Source organism: Pelophylax lessonae, assembly GCF_965119305.1.
Source record: "Pelophylax lessonae genome assembly, chromosome: 6".
Classification (NCBI taxonomy): domain Eukaryota; kingdom Metazoa; phylum Chordata; class Amphibia; order Anura; family Ranidae; genus Pelophylax; species Pelophylax lessonae.
Genome location: NC_138773.1, coordinates 278897365 through 278915544, shown reverse-complemented (window position 1 = coordinate 278915544; position 18180 = coordinate 278897365). Strand labels below are relative to the sequence as shown.

Below are 18180 nucleotides of genomic sequence, written 5' to 3'. Positions count from 1 at the left end.
ATGATAAATGGAATCCACCTGTGTGTAATCAAGTCTCCGTATAAATGCACCTGCACTGTGATAGTCTCAGAGGTCCGTTTAAAACGCAGAGAGCATCATGAAGAACAAGGAACACACCAGGCAGGTCCGAGATACTGTTGTGGAGAAGTTTAAAGCCGGATTTGGATACAAAAAGATTTCCCAAGCTTTAAACATCCCAAGGAGCACTGTGCAAGCGATAATATTTAAATGGGAGTATCAGACCACTGCAAATCTACGAAGACCTGGCCGTCCCTCTAAACTTTCAGCTCATACAAGGAGAAGACTGATCAGAGATGCAGCCAAGAGGCCCATGATCACTCTGGATGAACTGCAGAGATCTACAGCTGAGGTGGGAGACTCTGTCAATAGGACAACAATCATTGTATACTGCACAAATCTGGCCTTTATGCAAGAGTGGCAAGAAGAAAGCCATTTCTTAAAGATATCCATAAAAAGTGTTGTTTAAAGTTTGCCACAAGCCACCTGGGAGACACACCAAACATGTGGAAGAAGGTGCTCTGGTCAGATGAAACCAAAATCAAACTTTTTGGCAACAATGCAAAATGTTATGTTTTGGCGTAAAAGCAACACAGCTCATCACCCTGAACACACCATCCCCACTGTCAAACATGGTGGTGGCAGCATCATGGTTTGGGCCTGCTTTTCTTCAGCAGGGACAGGGAAGATGGTTAAAATTGATGTGAAGATGGATGGCCAAATACAGGACCATTCTGGAAGAAAACCTGATGGAGTCTGCAAAAGACCTGAGACTGGGACGGAGATTTGTCTTCCAACAAGACAATGATCCAAAACATAAAGCAAAATCTACAATGGAATGGTTCACAAATAAACATATCCAGGTGTTAGAATGGCCAAGTCAAAGTCCAGACCTGAATCCAATCGGGAATCTGTGGAAAGAACTGAAAACTTCTGTTCACAAACGCTCTCCATCCAACCTCACTGAGCTCGAGCTGTTTTGCAAGGAGGAATGGGCAAAAATTTCAGTCTCTCGATGTGCAAAACTGATAGAGACATACCCCAAGCGACTTACAGCTGTAATCGCAGCAAAAGGTGGCGCTACAAAGTATTAACTTAAGGGGGCTGAATAATTTTGCATGCCCAATTTTTCAGTTTTTTATTTGTTAACAAAGTTTGAAATATCCAATAAATTTTGTTCCACTTCATGATTGTGTCCCACTTGTTGATTCTTCACAAAAAATTACAGTGTTATATCTTTATGTTTGAAGCCTGAAATGTGGCAAAAGGTTGCAAAGTTCAAGGGGGCCGAATACTTTCGCAAGGCGCTGTGTATATATATATATTATATATATATATAAATAAATATACACACACATACATACAGTACATACATACACACAACACACACCTACAGGAGTTTTAAAATGTTTTGTTCTCTTCTCTGGCTTTAGATACTTTTTGACTGGTAATGGGGGCTGCAGACAGGTAAATCTCATGTACATATACAATTACACACTATAAATAAAAGCAACTTTTAAAACATTAACACGAGCGATCCCTAGTAGCGGTAAGGCTGAAGAAAGTTTAGAGATTTCACTTGGTAAAATGTGTCATTTGTGCATCATGCATTGGCGTCAAAAGTTAAGATGGAACTACGAGTGGTTTCTTCAAGAGTGCAAAGGGCTAAAATGGCTCCTGATGGTTACGAAAACTCCTTTAAATTGTTTTATTTCTTTAAAGTTTAATAGTATTTCTTTAAAGTGGTTCTAAAGTCAGAAGGTTTTGACCTTAATGCATCCTGAGACGGCAGCACCATTGGCTCCCGCTGCTGTCAAAGTCTGTGAACCATTGAGGAGAGAAAGGGGTTGGGGCCGATCCATGGCTCTGTATCTAAATGGACACACAGAGCTGTGGCTTGGATCGAGTGCCCCCATAGCAAGCTGCTTGTTGTGGGGACACTCAGCAGGAGGGAGGGGCCAGGAGCAATGAAGAGGGACTCGAGACGAGGAGGATTGGGGCTGTTCTGTGCAAAACCAACTGCACAGAGCAGGTAAGTATAACATGTTTGTTATTTTTAAATAACAAAAACAGACTTTAGTATCACTTTAACTTTTAAGATCAGCATTTTATTCTAGAAGGAAAAGACAGCTCAGCTGCCGCACACATCACTCAGCCCGAGTGATGAGCAGGCAGCTTCAGCTGGATTAATCCAAGCCATGTCCCCTCCATGATTAACCACTTGACGACCGGCCACCGCAGATTTACTGCGGCAGGCAGGCGCTCCTTGGCAAAACCGACGTAGTACTACGTCGCTCGCTCAGGAGACTCTAGTCGGAGAGTGCATCACCAGCGGCACGCTCCTGCCCCCGCTTGTTAGCCGGGGAGCCAGTGTGTGTGACAGGCGGCTCCGACGGCTGCCGGCCAATCGCGATCTCCCCCCCGCTGACAGAGAAGGACGGACGGCTGATGTAAACACAGCCGTCCGTCATTCTCCCTGAAGTGATCACAGAGACTATGTGATCCTGCTATATAGGATCACAGTTCTCTGTGATGATCTCACAAGCCCAACCCCCCCCCCCCCCCCACAGTTAGAATCACTCCCCTAGGCTTACATTTAACCCCCTGATCACTAATAGTATTAACCCCTTCCCTGCCAGTGTCATTATTACAATAACAGTTGATATTTTTAGCACTGATTACTGTAGTAATGTCACTGGTACCCCCAAAAGTGTCAAAAATGTCAGTTAGGGGTCCGATCTGTCCGCTGCAATGTCGCAGTCACACAAAAAAAAATTGCAGATCTCCGCCATTACTAGTAAAGAAAAAAAAATAAAAAAATGACAAATCTTTCCCGTAGTTAGTAGACGCGAAAACTTTTGCGTAAACCAATAAAAATATGCTTATTGCGATTTGTTTTACCAAAAATATGTAGCAGAAAACAAATTGGCCTAAAATGTTAAAAATTTTGATTTTTACTTTTTTCTTTTTGGGAATGTTTTATGGCAGAATGTGAAAAATATATTTTATTTTTTTCAAAATTGTCGCTCATTTTTTGTTTATAGCGCAAAAAAATAAAAATCGCACAGGTGATCAAATACCACCAAAAGAAAGCTCTATTTGTGGTGGAAAAAAAGGACATCAATTTTATTTGGGTACAGCGTCGCACAACCGCGGAATTGTCCTGGTCATTTTAAGCAGCAAAATCTTCCGGTCCTTAAGTGGTTAAGCCCTGGGCTTAATCATGCTGAAGCTGCTTTTATCTGCTAACCACTTGGGCCGGGCAAGGTGTGCAGTGGCTGGGCTATCTCTTCCAACTTCTACAGAGTGCATTGGGTCTGGATGAACTTTTTTCAAGCCTGTTCCCCCATTAGTCAGCGTCATCCAATTCATTAGCCTGAGTTGGGGCCACTAAGGCAGGACACACATGGTGCCAATTTCTTTCCGTGGTTGCAAGAAAGAAATTCACACAATTCCCTCTTCAACACAGACAGTGTTGACAGGGGAATCAGCAATGGTCTTCTCCCAGTGGGGAAACCTGTCCCCGCCGGGAGAAGACAGTGAATAACACCTGCAAGCGATCATCGCAAAAGAATCCGGCAGGCTGTTTAAACCCAAGTTGATCGATCATTACTCTTGGTACATTCAGCCTGCCCATTTAAGATTTAAATTTTGGCCCGTGCACCTAGAAAGAAATACAGTGGCAGCTATTATCGATAATGCTTTATCAACAAAACCAGGCAATCACCATGTCGTTGCTAATTAGGGTCCTTTCACACGGTCCACATCCGCCGACGGACTCTGTTCTGCTCAGCGGGGATCGATAAGGACATAAGGAAGGCAACACAATGTCTTCATTCAGGTGAAAATCCGACACCTCCTTAGGTAGAAAGGACGGATTAGGTCGGAGGACCACTTTATCCCTGTGGACCACCAAATAAGGCGAATGACAGGACAATGCCGCCAACTCAGAGACTCTGCGAGCAGAAGTGATAGCCACTAGGAAGGCAACCTTCTGAGACAAAAAGCAGAGAAATCTCCCTAATATTCTCAAAAGGAGGCTTTTGAAGAACAGACAAAACCAGATTAAGATCCCACGGCGGTAACAGGGATCTCCTGGGAGGGGCCAGATGACGCACCCCCTGAATGAAGGTGTGAATAAAACTATAAGTAGCCAACGAACATTGGAAGTAAATAGCCAAGGCCGAAACCTGGCCCTTGATAGCACCCAACGCCAAGCGCTGCTCAACCCCTTTTTGTAAAAATCCCAAAACCCTAGCTATAGAAAACAAGCGAGGGTGCAGCTCCAGTGATTCACACCAAGAAATGTACGATTTCCACATACGATGATAGATCTTCCTAGATGTCGACTTCCTGGCCTTAAAAAGGGTAGGAATCACCAAATCAGTAAGACCTCCATCCCCCAACACCTTGCTTTCAACAGCCAAGCCGTTAAAGCCAGTGACCGTAAAGCAGGAAAGAAGAAGATCAGTCCTTGAGATAGTAGATCTTCCCGCAAAGGGAAGACACCATGGAGGATCCACAACCATTTTTACCAGCTTTGCGTACCAAGACCGCCGACTGGTGCCACCAGAACGACCGGAATGCCTTCCATCGAAACCCTGCGAAGAAACCTTGGCAGGAGAATGAACGGAGGGAAGGCGTAGATCAGGCAATACGGACTCCAAGAGCCACCAGAGAATCTGTGGCATCGGCCAGAGGATCCCGAGACCTGGCCACAAACCTCTGAACTTTCCTGTTGAGGCGTGACGCAAACAGATCCACATCCGGGGTCCCCCACCGGATAAACAGGAGATGAAACCCCTCTGGATTCAGGGACCACTCCCCCTGATCCAACACCTCACGACTCAGGTAACCTGCTTGCCAATTCTCCACACCCGGGATGTGGACTGCGGAAAGAGCCGGAACATTGTGTTCCGCCCATACCAGAATCTCGGCCACCTCCTTGGCTGCCAGGGCACTCCTGGTGCCCCCTTGATGATTGATGTAAGCCACAGCCGTGGCATTGTCCGACTGGACCCGAACCGGAGAGCCGTGTAGCCGACTCGTCCAGTGAAGCAGGCAGAGCTTAATCGCTCTCAGCTACAGAATATTGATCGGCAAGGAAGACTCTTCCGACGCCCAAGTCCCCTGAGCACAGAGCTTCCCCAGCACTCCACCCCAGCCAGATAGGCTGGCGTCTGTGATGACCACCATCCAAAACACCGGCGGGAAGGACTTGCTATGGTACAGGACAGGTGACTGGATCCACCAAGAGAGAGCTGACTTTGTGAGATGGCTCAACCGAATCTTCTGGTCCAATGACCGAGGATCTCTGTTCCATTTTGACAATCTCTTTCTGCAGCTGTCTCGTGTGAGACTGAGCAAACGGGACCGTTTCAAAGGTCGAGACCATCATACCCAGTGCCCTCATGCAAGCCCACAAGGACTGATCGGCCTCCATCAGCAATTGGACCGCCCTTTTCAACTTCTGAAGCTTGTCCAAGGGAAGGAAGACCCTCGCCAGAGCAGAGTCGAGGATCAGCCCCAGATAGGTGACCCGCACAGACGGAGTCAGAGCAGATTTGGTGACATTGGTCGTCCACCCGAAGTCCTGAAGGGTCCGAATGGTGATGGAGGTGTATTCCAGCAGATCCAAATGGGAAACTGCTCGCAACAGGAGATCATCCAAATACCCCACAATGAAGATACCTTGTCGACGCAACAAGGCCAGAACAGGGCTAGGACCTTGGTAAAAACTCTGGGAGCCGAGGTGAGACCAAAGGGTAACGCCATGAATTGAAAGTGCTCCTCTGCCACCACAAAGCGGAGGAATCGCTGATGTCCCTCGAATATGGGGACGAATAGATATGCATTTTTTTAGATCGATGGAAGCCAGAAAATCCCCCTGATTCAAAGATGCCACCACCGACCGAATGGACTGGAATTTCTGCACCCGCACAAAGCGGTTCAGAGCCTTAAGGTCCAGGATTGGACGCACCTTTCTGGGCACGGTGAACAGGTTTGAATAGAGACCTCAAGAGCGTTCCTGTTGGGAAACTGGCACAATCACCCCTTGAGCCAGGAGATCCCGCAGATCCTTCAAATGCTCCAGAGACAGGTGAAGATTTGACTGAAAAAACCTGTCCCCTGGCCGGGACCAGAATTCGATCTTGTACCCGGAACAAACCAGTTCGCGAATCCATTTGTCCTGAATGACGGAAGTCCAGGGTTCCTGAAAGAAGCGCAGATGTCCTCCCACCCCTAAAACGGGTGAGGGCGCCCCTTCATGCTGAAGAGGACTTGTCTGCAGCACTGGACTGACCGGCCTTGGACTTGCCCCAGGGTTTCTTAGCACCTCCAGAAGTTCTGAATGGCTTACCTTTTTCTTACGCCCCCCAAGGCATTAAAAAAACGTTTATGAGCAGAAAAGGAGGGACCCCACTTAGAACGGGGTGTCTTACCCTTGGAGGATTGAGGAAGAAGAGTACTCTTCCCGCCAGTCAGGCCCTTGATCAACTCATCCAATGAGTCGCCAAACAACCTGTCTCCCAGAAAGGGGAGATCAGCTAAGGCTTTTTTAGAAGCTTGGTCATCCGACCAGCTATTCAACCACACCATGCGTCTTAAAACCATGTCCACGGCCGAGACCCTGGCCACCAGGGGAGCCGCATCCATAGACACATCACACAGGAACACCAGAGCCAGGATCACCTGTTCCAACAGTTCCAGAGGAACAGTCTCGGGGTCCAAAGTCTCCTGCAAACCCCTAATCCATTCCGTCACCGTCTGTGAGACTAGCAGAGACACAAAAACCGGTTTCAGAATGGAACCCGCCAGCACGTGAAGATGGTGGGAAAGGGATTCCACCCGCCTGTCCACTGGATCCGTAAAAACTGGAGAATCCTCCACAGACACAAGAGTAGATTTGTTTAATCTGGAAACAGGATGGTCCACTTTAGGTGGCACCGTCCAAAGGTTGAAAACCTTTTTAGTAAAAAGGATACCCACTAACAGGTGCTTAACGTGCCGCCATTGGTCATTCACAATATCGTAAAATGTGTCGGGACAAGGGAAAACCCTGTCAGCTTTTGCAGACTTCAGGGAGCCAAAAGCCACCCGCGTCCCTGCCGGCGTGGGCTCATCAGCCAATTTTAAAGTATCCCGCACTGAAATAATCAGGGCTTTCACCAAAGCGCGTTGCAGCTGAAGAAGACAGGTCTTCTTCACCATCTGACTGCGAGGACAGCAACCCCTCAGACACACAGCCTCCTGAATCTTCCACAGCATGGAGAGAGAAGCAGGAAGTGACCACGGTTCAGCAGCAGGAAATTACCACACAGGAAGTGATGTCACCTGTTAGGGATACACTGCCAAGCATAGCACCAGGGCTACACAAAGATGGATGTCCATACAAAACAATAGGAAGCTGCAGGGAAAATGGCTGCCCCCTACAAGTCTATGGGGAAAAAAACTAAATTGCCCACACCTAAGATGGTGGAGCCCATGCGGCCAGGGACCGACACATGAAGGCCTCAGGAAACACTACAGGGACTAGCAAGCCCAAGGCCCCCCCCCCCCGGATGCCAGAGCACAGGGACAGGGAAGGACACACAGACTGGGCACCGGGCAGACCAGGGGGATCTCTTGGGAGGCACAAATTCCATTATCCCCAGGGGAGGGCCCACATCCCCCCAAGGCCAGCAGGGGCAAGGGGGGCACAGTTAATCACCATACCATATAATGGGTGGGCTCGGCTCCGGGCAGACTGCCTCCCACCCGAAGTGGGGGTGCTGCCTGCCAAGGGGTACGCTGAGACTCAGGGCGTTCCAGGTCGCTGCATTCCGGCGAGGCATCCGCTTGCAGGCTTGTACCCCTCCGGACAAGGGGGCACTGTCGTGGCTAGGCCTAGGTCAGAACTTTAACCTGCTCACGCTCATAGGCCAGACTGGCGGGACCATAAAGGATCTAGATTATCCAGCCGGCATCGTTGCTTGTAGATCACCAGGAAATTCTTCCTTGAACACTAGCTAGCAAGTAAGTAAAGAGAAATAAAAGAAAATATTCTGAAAAGAATAAAAAAAACTGAGACCAGAGTCCCAGCAGGAAACCTAGGTCTACTCCTTCTCTAGGCAGAAAACAAACTGATGTGCTGGGTTGTGCAGTGGGGGTTTATGCCTGGAGGGACAGCCCCCTGGGGGTGTGTATTCAAATTTTCACTCAGCTCATGGAGATGAGGCTGCGTCTGTCGATGGACGATAGAGAAAACTGCCTTTATCATCTCTTTAAAGGTTATCACACAAAACTTTGTCAAGGTACCCCCTCTCCTGAACAAGTCTGAGGGCGGGGTCTTTGTCAGGATGAATGGGAATTAATAAGGGCCAGTTGGACACAAATCCTGCTCCAAACTTTATCTTAGGGTGCATATTAAGTAGGGTGCTATCCCCTAATGTTAATATACAAGAGCCCTGAAAGATGTTAACATTACAAAAACCTCATGAAGAAAAAAATAAAAATAAAAAAGTTACCTCAAATAGGGAGCTTGAGCTGCTTGAGTGGTGACAGTGGAGTTGATATTCGGTGGCAGAGATCGAAGGGGTCCAATCTGGTCAGAGCTCATGCTATAAGAAGGGTGTACCTGGGGTATACCATGTACCATATAACTAGCTCCCTGAGCCTGACCAGCATAACCCTAGACAAAGAAAACTATGTTAAAAATATTCAAACAAAAATAAATTATATTATATTATATATATATATATATATATATATATATATATATATATATATATACATACACACACACACACACATATACACATACATACATATACACACACATATTATATATATATATATATATATATATATATATATATATATATATACACACACACACATATTATATTATATATATATATACACACACACACACACACACACACCTCAAAACAATTAAAGGAAAGCTTTGATATATATTATATATATATATATATATATATATATATATACACACACACACATATTATATTATATATATATATACACACACACACACACACAAACACACACAAACACACCTCAAAACAATTAAAGGAAAACTTTGAAAACACATCAGATCTCAAAAGGGAAAACATATCATGCTGGATATCTATACTGGTATGGACTGGGTAATGTGTTAGGAACGAAAAGACGCCACATCGTTTGATGGAAAGGAAAATTATCAACCTACAGAGGGCACCCTGAAAATCTAAGCGAAAAAATGATGCAGCAGACTAGTCCATTTTGCTGAAATTTCATTGAGTTTTCATTTCAGTGTCCTGGGGTATTTCCTCCCAGATCTGGACCAGGACTGAACAGACTGGGGTGCAACCTGGTGGTATCGGATGGATCGAAACATATTGTCCCAGATGTATTGTATTGGATTTAGGTCAGACGAGCGTGGAGGCCATTCCATGGTATCAATTCCTTCATCCTCCAGGAACTGGCTGCATACTCTCGTCACATGAGGCCAGGCATTGCCGTGCACCAGGAGGAACCCAATACCTGCTGCACCAGCGTAGGGTCTGACAATGGGTCCAAGGATTTAATCCCGATACCTAAATGGCAGTCAGGGTGCCATTGACTAGCCTGTAGAGGTCTGTTCGTCCCTCCATGGATATGCCTCCCCAGACCATCACTGTCCCACCACCAACCTGAACATGCTGAATGATGTTACAGGGAGCATAACGTGCTCAGGGTGAACCTGCTCTCGTCTGTGAAGAGCACAGGGTGCCACTGGCGGACCTGCCAATTCTGGTGTTCAATGGAAAATGCCAATCAAGCTCCACGGTGCAGGGCAGTGAGCACAAGGCCCACTAGAGGACATCGGGCCCTCAGGTCACCCTCATGAAGTCGGTTTTTGTTTGTTTGGTCAGAGACATTCAAACCAGTGGCCTGCTGGAGGTCCTCCTTGCACAAAGGAGCAGATACCAGTCCTGCTGATGGGTTAAGGACCTTCTACAGCCCTGTCCAGCTTTCATAAAGTAACTGCCTGTCTCCTGGAATTTCCTCCATGCTCTTGAGACGCAGCAAACCTTCTGGCAATGGTACGTATTGATGTGCCATCCTGGAGAACTTTAGCTGCCTGTGCAACCTCTATAGGGTCCAGGTATAGCCTCATGCTACCAGTAGTGACACCGACCCTAGCCAAATGCAAAACTAGTGAAACACAGTCAGAAAAGAGGAGTAGGAAAAAAAACACTAGTGGCCTCCACCTGTAAGGTTTTGGAGGTCATCTCATTGTTGCCCATCTGGTGCACCTGTTAATTTCATTAACACCAAAGCTGCTGAAACTGATTAACAACCCCCTCTGCTACTTAACTGACCAGATAAATATCCCAGGAGTTTACTTGACTTGATGCTATACTCTGAATAAAAAGCTTTCCTTTACATTTTTTGAGCAATGTATGTATAACACACACACACACACACTATATATAGATATAGTAAAAAAACTAAGAAAAAAAAACAGCAGCTCACATATATACACATTTCATTTTTCAAGCATTTGTCAGTCTGCCTAGAGTTCAGCTATAAAAATGATGTGTGGTTATTTGTGAAGTTAAAAACCAGTTTGCTGCCCACTGCAAAATCCAGTATATAGCAGAGCATTGTATAGCCATGATCTAACAGGAGGCGTTTTGCTGTATCCTCTGATGGAAGCACGTGAATAAAGCTGGTCTTGTTAACAGACATTCCTTCGGAAGACAGTGTCATGGGTCAATATAAAAGTATTTATAAAGAATGAAGATCAAAACCAATGCTTCCCTGAGACATCCTTCTGCCAGGTATATGAAAGGATCTTAATCTAATTTTCCGCTATCCTCAAGCTACATTATGGGCGCAGAGAAAAATTCTTGCTGACCTTATTATTCAAGATGCTTCTGGCTTACATAGGTCAAATATTCTAGATGTGCAAAATTGTTGTAGGGAGAGAAAGACTTTGAAGATATATCTATACATACACATATATATATACACATACACACTATATATATATATATATATATATATATATATATATATATATATATACATATATATATACACACACACATACATACATAGATAGAGATATATATATACACACACATACACACATATATATATATATATATATATATATATATATATATATATATATATATATATATATATATATATATATATACACACATACATATACACTCTCTTTCTGCTATACAAATAAGGGAAGGTGGAGCAGGGATTGATGCTGAAATCAATGTGCAGCTTTAAAAAGACTTCAAGCAAAAGCATTTGTTGTTTCTTTCATGTTTTAAAGCAAAGCCTTGACAAGGGATCTGTATGGTCTGCAAAGAATTGTTAGACCAATGCCTCTAAAATTAGAGGGATGGGAGGACAGCAGGCCACAAGGACCCTGAAAGTCAACAAGTGGATCTCTTGGGAGCTTGCAAGACCACAAATGTCAGGCTTTTTGGTATTTGGTGTATGTGCTCCAGCCTGCAGACACCTTTTGGGCCGTTGTGCACCATCTTTGGGGCCTGATGTAAGTAGTCTGCGCACCCAATCTTTGGGGTCTGGCGTTTATATGCAGCTGCCACGCACTTTCTGGTACCTGGTGTCCACAGCCACTGTGCATAATCTTTCAAGCCAGGTATTTGCAGCCAATGTGCATTCTTTGGGGGCTGATTTGCGCCCACAGCTGTGCACCTTCTTTGGGGGCTGGTGTCCGCCCGCAGCTGTGCACCGTCTTTTGGGGATGGTGTCCGCAGATGCCGTACAGTGTTGAGGCTTGGTGTCCGCAGCCCTGCACCATTTGCATCATTTTTGGGGCCCACCGTCCATAACCCTGCAGCATATTTTAGCCTAGTGTGATTTCCCCTGCACAGCTTCCTGGACCTGGTGGTCAGACCGCTCTTAGGCCACGAACCAAAGGGCTAAGAGACTGTGCAGGGGAATATATACCAAATCTCCAGTATGCTAAACAAAACCTAATGCTGGGCCTTGCAAAAAAGCTGGATCCAAAACTCACTTCCTCTACAGTATGCCACTAGTTTCCTATTTGTGGCCTGGGGGCCAGATGCAGCCATTTGCTTGCTTTTATCCGGCCTTTGTGGCACTATTTCATCCATGGATACCAACAATGGAGAATAACAATCCCCCCTCCCTGACACCATTTGATGGGGCACAATTCCTCACAATGACACCAACGATGGGGCCCAATGACTTCAGTGATGAAGCATAATTCCTCCAAATGAGAGCAACAGTGGGACATAATTTCTCTCAATAATCCCAACAATGGGGCACAATTCCTCCCATTGACACCAATGATGGGTCTCAATTACTCCCACTATACCAACGAAGGGGCCTTCATTTTTCCTACTGAAATCTGGACCTTTGCTACTCCCAATCGCCACAATCTGGCCCCCCTAAAGTCTGAAGGACAGTGAACTGGCCCTTTGTTTTTGAAAGTTTGGAGACCCCTGCTCTATGTAATACAATAAATCAATTTATTAAAAAAACAACACTAGATGGAAATTTGAATGCTCCATGGTTACTAACCAGCTAAATCAAAGACCATCTAAAAAGTCTTAAAAATCACCCCATGGTGAAGTATTCCTTCCCACTGTCATGCACTCCCAATGGAGTCTCCATAATAAAAATGATACAGATAATTGGGAGACCTGCTATTAGAGGGCAACACCCTCAGTAAGGTGTTGGAGAGGTAAGGATAGAATATGGTTAGGAGATCCCACATTTAGACTAAATGCCAGCAATGATTGAATTCTGATGTCCATCTAAACAAAAATCAGTATTGAGAACAGATGGTCTTCAAAAGAAAAAACGGTCATGAGGGAAATACGGATCCTGCCAACGGTGACAGATTCTTCTGTAAACAAAACACTAGGTGTCTGGCTCTGATTCTGATGTTTGACTTCAATACGTTCAGGCAGTGATTGGGAGAACGTCTGGAAATAAGCAATTCTGACTGTCCTCAGATATTATTTTCTGTATGTTTTTTCCTGTGTCAGAGTCAAAAGTGAAGGCACATACAGCCAGGCAAATTATGCTTTCAACAATGGTCCACAATAACAGCTTATCTCATCTTTCTGATGACAGGTGTATTTTTATTATTGCGAGTACCTGGAGGGAAACCCCCAATGATGGTGGGTTATAATGCGTCTGTGGAGGGGGCTTGCTGTATACATTGTACAATGGGGTTTCGTGCGCTAGTTTGTTGTACAGTTCCAGTGCCTCCAGGACCTTCACATTAAGTTCAGAGAGTTCTGAGTGCTTCCTGAAGAGAACAAGTAGGAAACAAATATGACAATCTGAGATCAAAGATAACTTACATTTTGCAAAAAAACAAACATGAGGATAGGTTTACAGGAACTCATTTAATAAATCAAGGAAAATCAAAAATAACCTTATTACCATTTTTCCTGTCTATTTCTGTCCTTTGAGATCCTCCATCATTAAGCATCCAACCAGTTTGTATTTCCTTTAGTTTACATAGCCAGAAGAACATTTTATATATTGAGATCTACCAAAGAAGGAAATACCTGTAGCCAAAGATTCGGAGGCTAGCTTACAATTGGCTTAGCAGGGAACAGCTGGGGCCATTTGCATTTACAGCAGCGAAAAAAGATTTCCCAATAGGTTTTGCATGTTTTACATTCTACACACATATTTTTGAGGGGATACAGGCACTAGTGGCTATTATAACTTTCATGGTGTTAATTTTGCTGCAATTGTTGGTTAGGTTCAAATTAACACAGTTAGGCTTCAATTTGGCTGCACCAATAATTTCTGTAGAGCTTGTTTTTGCACCCGCACACTGCAGCAAATAGAAGTCTGTATGTAAACACAGTCCGGAGTAGCAGAAAGCCCAGCAGTGGCAAAGGGGTACACCGAAGGGTTGGTTCATCTCCTATGTGTTCTAGCTACATCTGAACATTTAAATGGTGTGCCCAGTTTTAAAAATGATCCTTATTTTTGACGATGCTTCCACTGTTTGCTTCCACTCTCTGCTCTGCCATTAGGTGTGCAGCCCCAACACCTCACAAGCGAGCACTTGGCTAACCTAATCACACATGTACAAGCTACTCTCACTAGTAAAATGCGGAGTTCATCCAATAAAGCGAAAAAGAACGGACTACACATGTGTGATCAGGCAAGCCAAACTCTTGTAGTAGAGTACTTGTTCATCAGGTGTTGGGGCCGCGCAGCGCATTAGACGGTTGGATCCAGCTTGACATCTAGGCAGGGCAGAAAAGGAGAGCCCAGAGTGGAAGCAGTGGCAAAAGTAAGGATCACTGATAAAAACAGAGCGCAGCATTTTAATGTACAGAAAAAGCGGTAATGCATATGAATTTATTTAAAAAATGGCATTAAAAAGGTGAACTAACCCCTTTTGATGGTCATTACCTAATATGGTCACTCCAAGGAAGCACACAAATTTAAAGTGTATGTTACCCCCACATTTTATATTTTTGGATGTGTCAGTGATACCACATTCTTGTAATAAACAGCCTTCCAATCTCTTTGCATTGCTTCCTTTGTGTGAAATTCCTGGTGATCCTGCCAGTCCCTCTGCTTTCCCATTTCAAAGCACATCCTTCCCAGTGTGTAATTTGCTTCTTTGCATTCTACTTGGGAATATATTTCTGCTGCTTAGGGGCTGTGTAAACTCTTGGCACACTGCCTGACTAAAGACCGATATACACACGTACCAAAATTAAGTTGGTTCCTGCTAAACTAGCCGAATATCGGTATGCGAGTAAAGCTGTCTGTTCAACCAAAGCTGCTCTAACTACCAGCTTTCATCGGATGGACTTGCTGGAAAAAAATGGGTTTTACTTACCGTAAAATCTGTTTCTACGAGTTAATCGACAGACACAGCGCTCCATGAATCATAACTACTCGGTTATATTGCCTTCTACAGGAGTAGGACTAGGCAGAACAAAAAAATACCTGGCTATGCCTATGGGCCATCCTCAGCTTGGTATATAATCCCCCCCCCTCAATCCATCTGCTCTAAGTAATCAGTTTCGTAGCAAGCAGTATTAGAAGTATCAGAAATCCATAGAGGGGTGGGTGCTGTGTGTTGATGAACTGGAATTTACAGTAAGTACAAAAAGACCATTTTCTCTTTCGTTCATCAATGGACATAGCGCTCCATAAATCATAACTACTGGGATGTTCAAAAGGAAAATGAGGGGTGGGGAAAATAACCCAAGGCTAAACATGAGAGCCCTTATCCAGTACACAGGAGCCTTAACCAGTACACAGGAGCCCCGTCTGAAAAAAATAAAAAGTTTAAAGGAAAATACACCTCAAGAGGGAACAGCCCCTCTTGAACAACAGCCTGCAAACCTACGCGGCCAAAAGAAGCACCTGCAGATGCCAAAGTAGCTACCTCATAGAATTTTGTGAAGGTATGCACCAATGACCAAGTGGCCACCTTGCAAACCTGCGATATTGATGCATGATGACGGAAGGCCCAAGAAGCACTCAACGCCCCAGTAAAATGTGCCGTGACAGAAAAAGGTGGAACCTGACCTTTAATGGAATAGGCCTAAATCACTGTCTTTCTGATCCATCTGGATATGGTAGCCGAAGAAGCGGCCAGCCCTTTTCTTGGTCCATCCGTAATCACAAAAAGCAAATCCATCTTCTTCTCAGCCGCATCGGTTGTCATTACAAGACAGCCGACCATCAGCTATGGACGCTGGTACCGGGGTGATGCCTCTAGCTGCAGGCATCACTCCGGTACAAGCACTTTCCCGAAATATTGGCAATATCGGTAACCTCAGGGCCGATTTCCGATATATCGGGGAAAGTGCAGATCGGCCCTCGATATATCGGCTTTGCCGATGATCGGTCGATCCCTACTGTACTTACCCTTCCATTGTGCGGGTAACGCTCCAGACAGAATCCTCGCCACCGAAGTAGGTGAGCTGTCGGCCAAGGGACTAGTCGTATGCGACCCTGCGAGACGTTTAACTCACGGGCCAGCCTCTGTCTGTGAGGCTATGTCATGGTTGCCCTGGCGCGTAGCTGCAGTCTGCACGTGCTCCCTGGCAGGGCTGGGAGGACCACTGGATGTTGATTATCCAGCCAGTCGCCCAGCCCGGCAGTTGATTGTAGATCGCCCGAGAAAAAACAAAAAAAGATGTAAAGAAGACGAAAAAATTGCTAGTACCAGAGATCCCAGCTGGGAGACTAGGTCCTTACTCCTGACTAGACAGATAAAAACTGATTACCTAGAACAAAAAGGGGGGTTATATACCAAGCTGAGGATGGCCCATGGGCATAGCCAGGTGTTTTTTGTTCTGCCTAGTCCTACTCCTGGAGAAGGCAATATAACCCAGTAGTTATGATTTATGAAACGCTGTATCTGTCGATGAACGAAAGAGAAACTAGAATTTGATCAGCGCTTGCAGCCAATGACGGCAAGCGCTGATCTGTGTATTCTGATTGGGGGAGGGGGACTCGTCGGTTTAAGCCCCCTTAATTGTACAACCCAAATTCACAGAAGTGTGTACTAAGAACAGGATACTTTATAGAACCCAACACTTTTGAAAAGAGCTTGATAGGAGTCAGAAGTAGTACCTGCGAAATGCCTCCTTGAAATACAGCTTTACATTATATATATTAAAACAAACACAATCCCCCCTCTTTACAATTTTTTTTAATCCCCTCTTACCTGCTCAATAACCCTAATTACAAATGCCTAGCAAATCCAGGTACATTCCTAAGTGATCCGCCGTTGCACATCAGGTCCTGTGCTGCCACCTTGCTCTCTGACATCGTGAGCCGGCTGTCTATTCCTGGTGAATGCAGCCGGTATGGAAATACAATACTGCGAACCGTTAGGCTTGCAGTTGCGGAGCAGTCACATTAACCTTAATAGGACAGTGTGACATGTGGTGCCTCCCATTTAAAAACGCAGATCAACCACCTGTTTTTACACCCACCAGTGTGAAAGAGGCCTTACACACACTTATACATATACACACACACACACAAGTTGTTTCTCTTTAAGAGAATCTGCCATCTAAACTAAACCCTCTTCTGATGAAGGCTGCGACTTTCTGATTCACAGGTTACAGGCTAATTCCAGGTCACCTGTTCAGCACCACTTTGACTGCCTTGGAACTAATATGCAGCTGCTAAGTCAGACAATGGCAGCTCCCAGCACACTGCTATTTAGCGTAATCGTAGGTTCTCTTTTCAAAAGGACTGAAAGTGGAGAGAGAGGAAGGACAACAGCTGTGTGATTTGCACTCAAATATTGCATGTGACAGGTTCACTTTAAAATTACTGGTGTTAGATGAAGGAAATACTAAAAATCTGTAGTTAACAGAAGACCGAAGCTGGCAAATGCGGCTCTACGGCAAAAAAAAAAAAAAAAGAAGATTAAAAAAAAGGAAATACGGCAAAACTGCAGTAAAGGTTGGCAGAGAACATGGACATCTCAGATACAAATTAAAAATATGCAAAAGGAAACAATTGTATTTTAATTGCTTTGCACTGCAACACTACTATTATATTTAACTGCTTGTGTGTGCAATAAACAGGCAAAGCATAAAAAGGAAGCCATTTACTGAGCAAGTGTCAGATAACTTCTTCAGTTGAGAGAAGAGATTATTAATATGTGATACAATGAATGTGGCATCTCACCTGTCAATCTCTTCCAATTTCTCATCGATCATTGGACCCATTTGTTGGCAGACATCTGTAGGAAAAAAAAGAAGAGCATACCATTAAAATTTACTTTGTTGAGATTAGGCATATACCAAAATAAATTAAATTACAATATTTGTTTTAGTTATTTGGAGCAGTATAATAGGGCAACAATGGGAATGAAACAGCCATTGGCAATAAAGTGTTCCTAAAACCACATCATAAAAATACTATCAATAAATGGCGTATTACATGCTGTTCATACTCGGTCACTATGATAATCGTTTTCTGTATTCTGCAAAAAAAACCTGGATTAATCCTGTTGTTCTCTATCTGCTCCTCCTGTCCAAATCCCTAATTCAGTTAGGGATTTTGCAGCGCAGTGTTGGCGGCATCAGTTTTCAGTGAGTTTCTATGCTGAGCGTTTCCTCCCGATCACAGCTGAGCAGCCCACGTGACTATAGTGTCACA

At 44.7% G+C, this 18180-nt stretch overlaps 1 protein-coding gene across 1 annotated transcript in view; it reads right to left on the bottom strand.

Annotated features, from left to right (window-relative positions):
- STAM2 (signal transducing adaptor molecule 2) overlaps positions 1 to 18180 on the bottom strand; it is an 88604-nt gene that overhangs the window by 2172 nt on the left and 68252 nt on the right. The window contains exons 11-13 of the mRNA XM_082261116.1: positions 17707 to 17761; positions 13165 to 13318; positions 8526 to 8689 (exon numbers count right to left, since the gene is read on the bottom strand). Coding sequence (XP_082117242.1) covers positions 8526 to 8689; positions 13165 to 13318; positions 17707 to 17761 — 373 coding nt within the window. The remainder of the gene's footprint in view (positions 1 to 8525; positions 8690 to 13164; positions 13319 to 17706; positions 17762 to 18180) is intronic.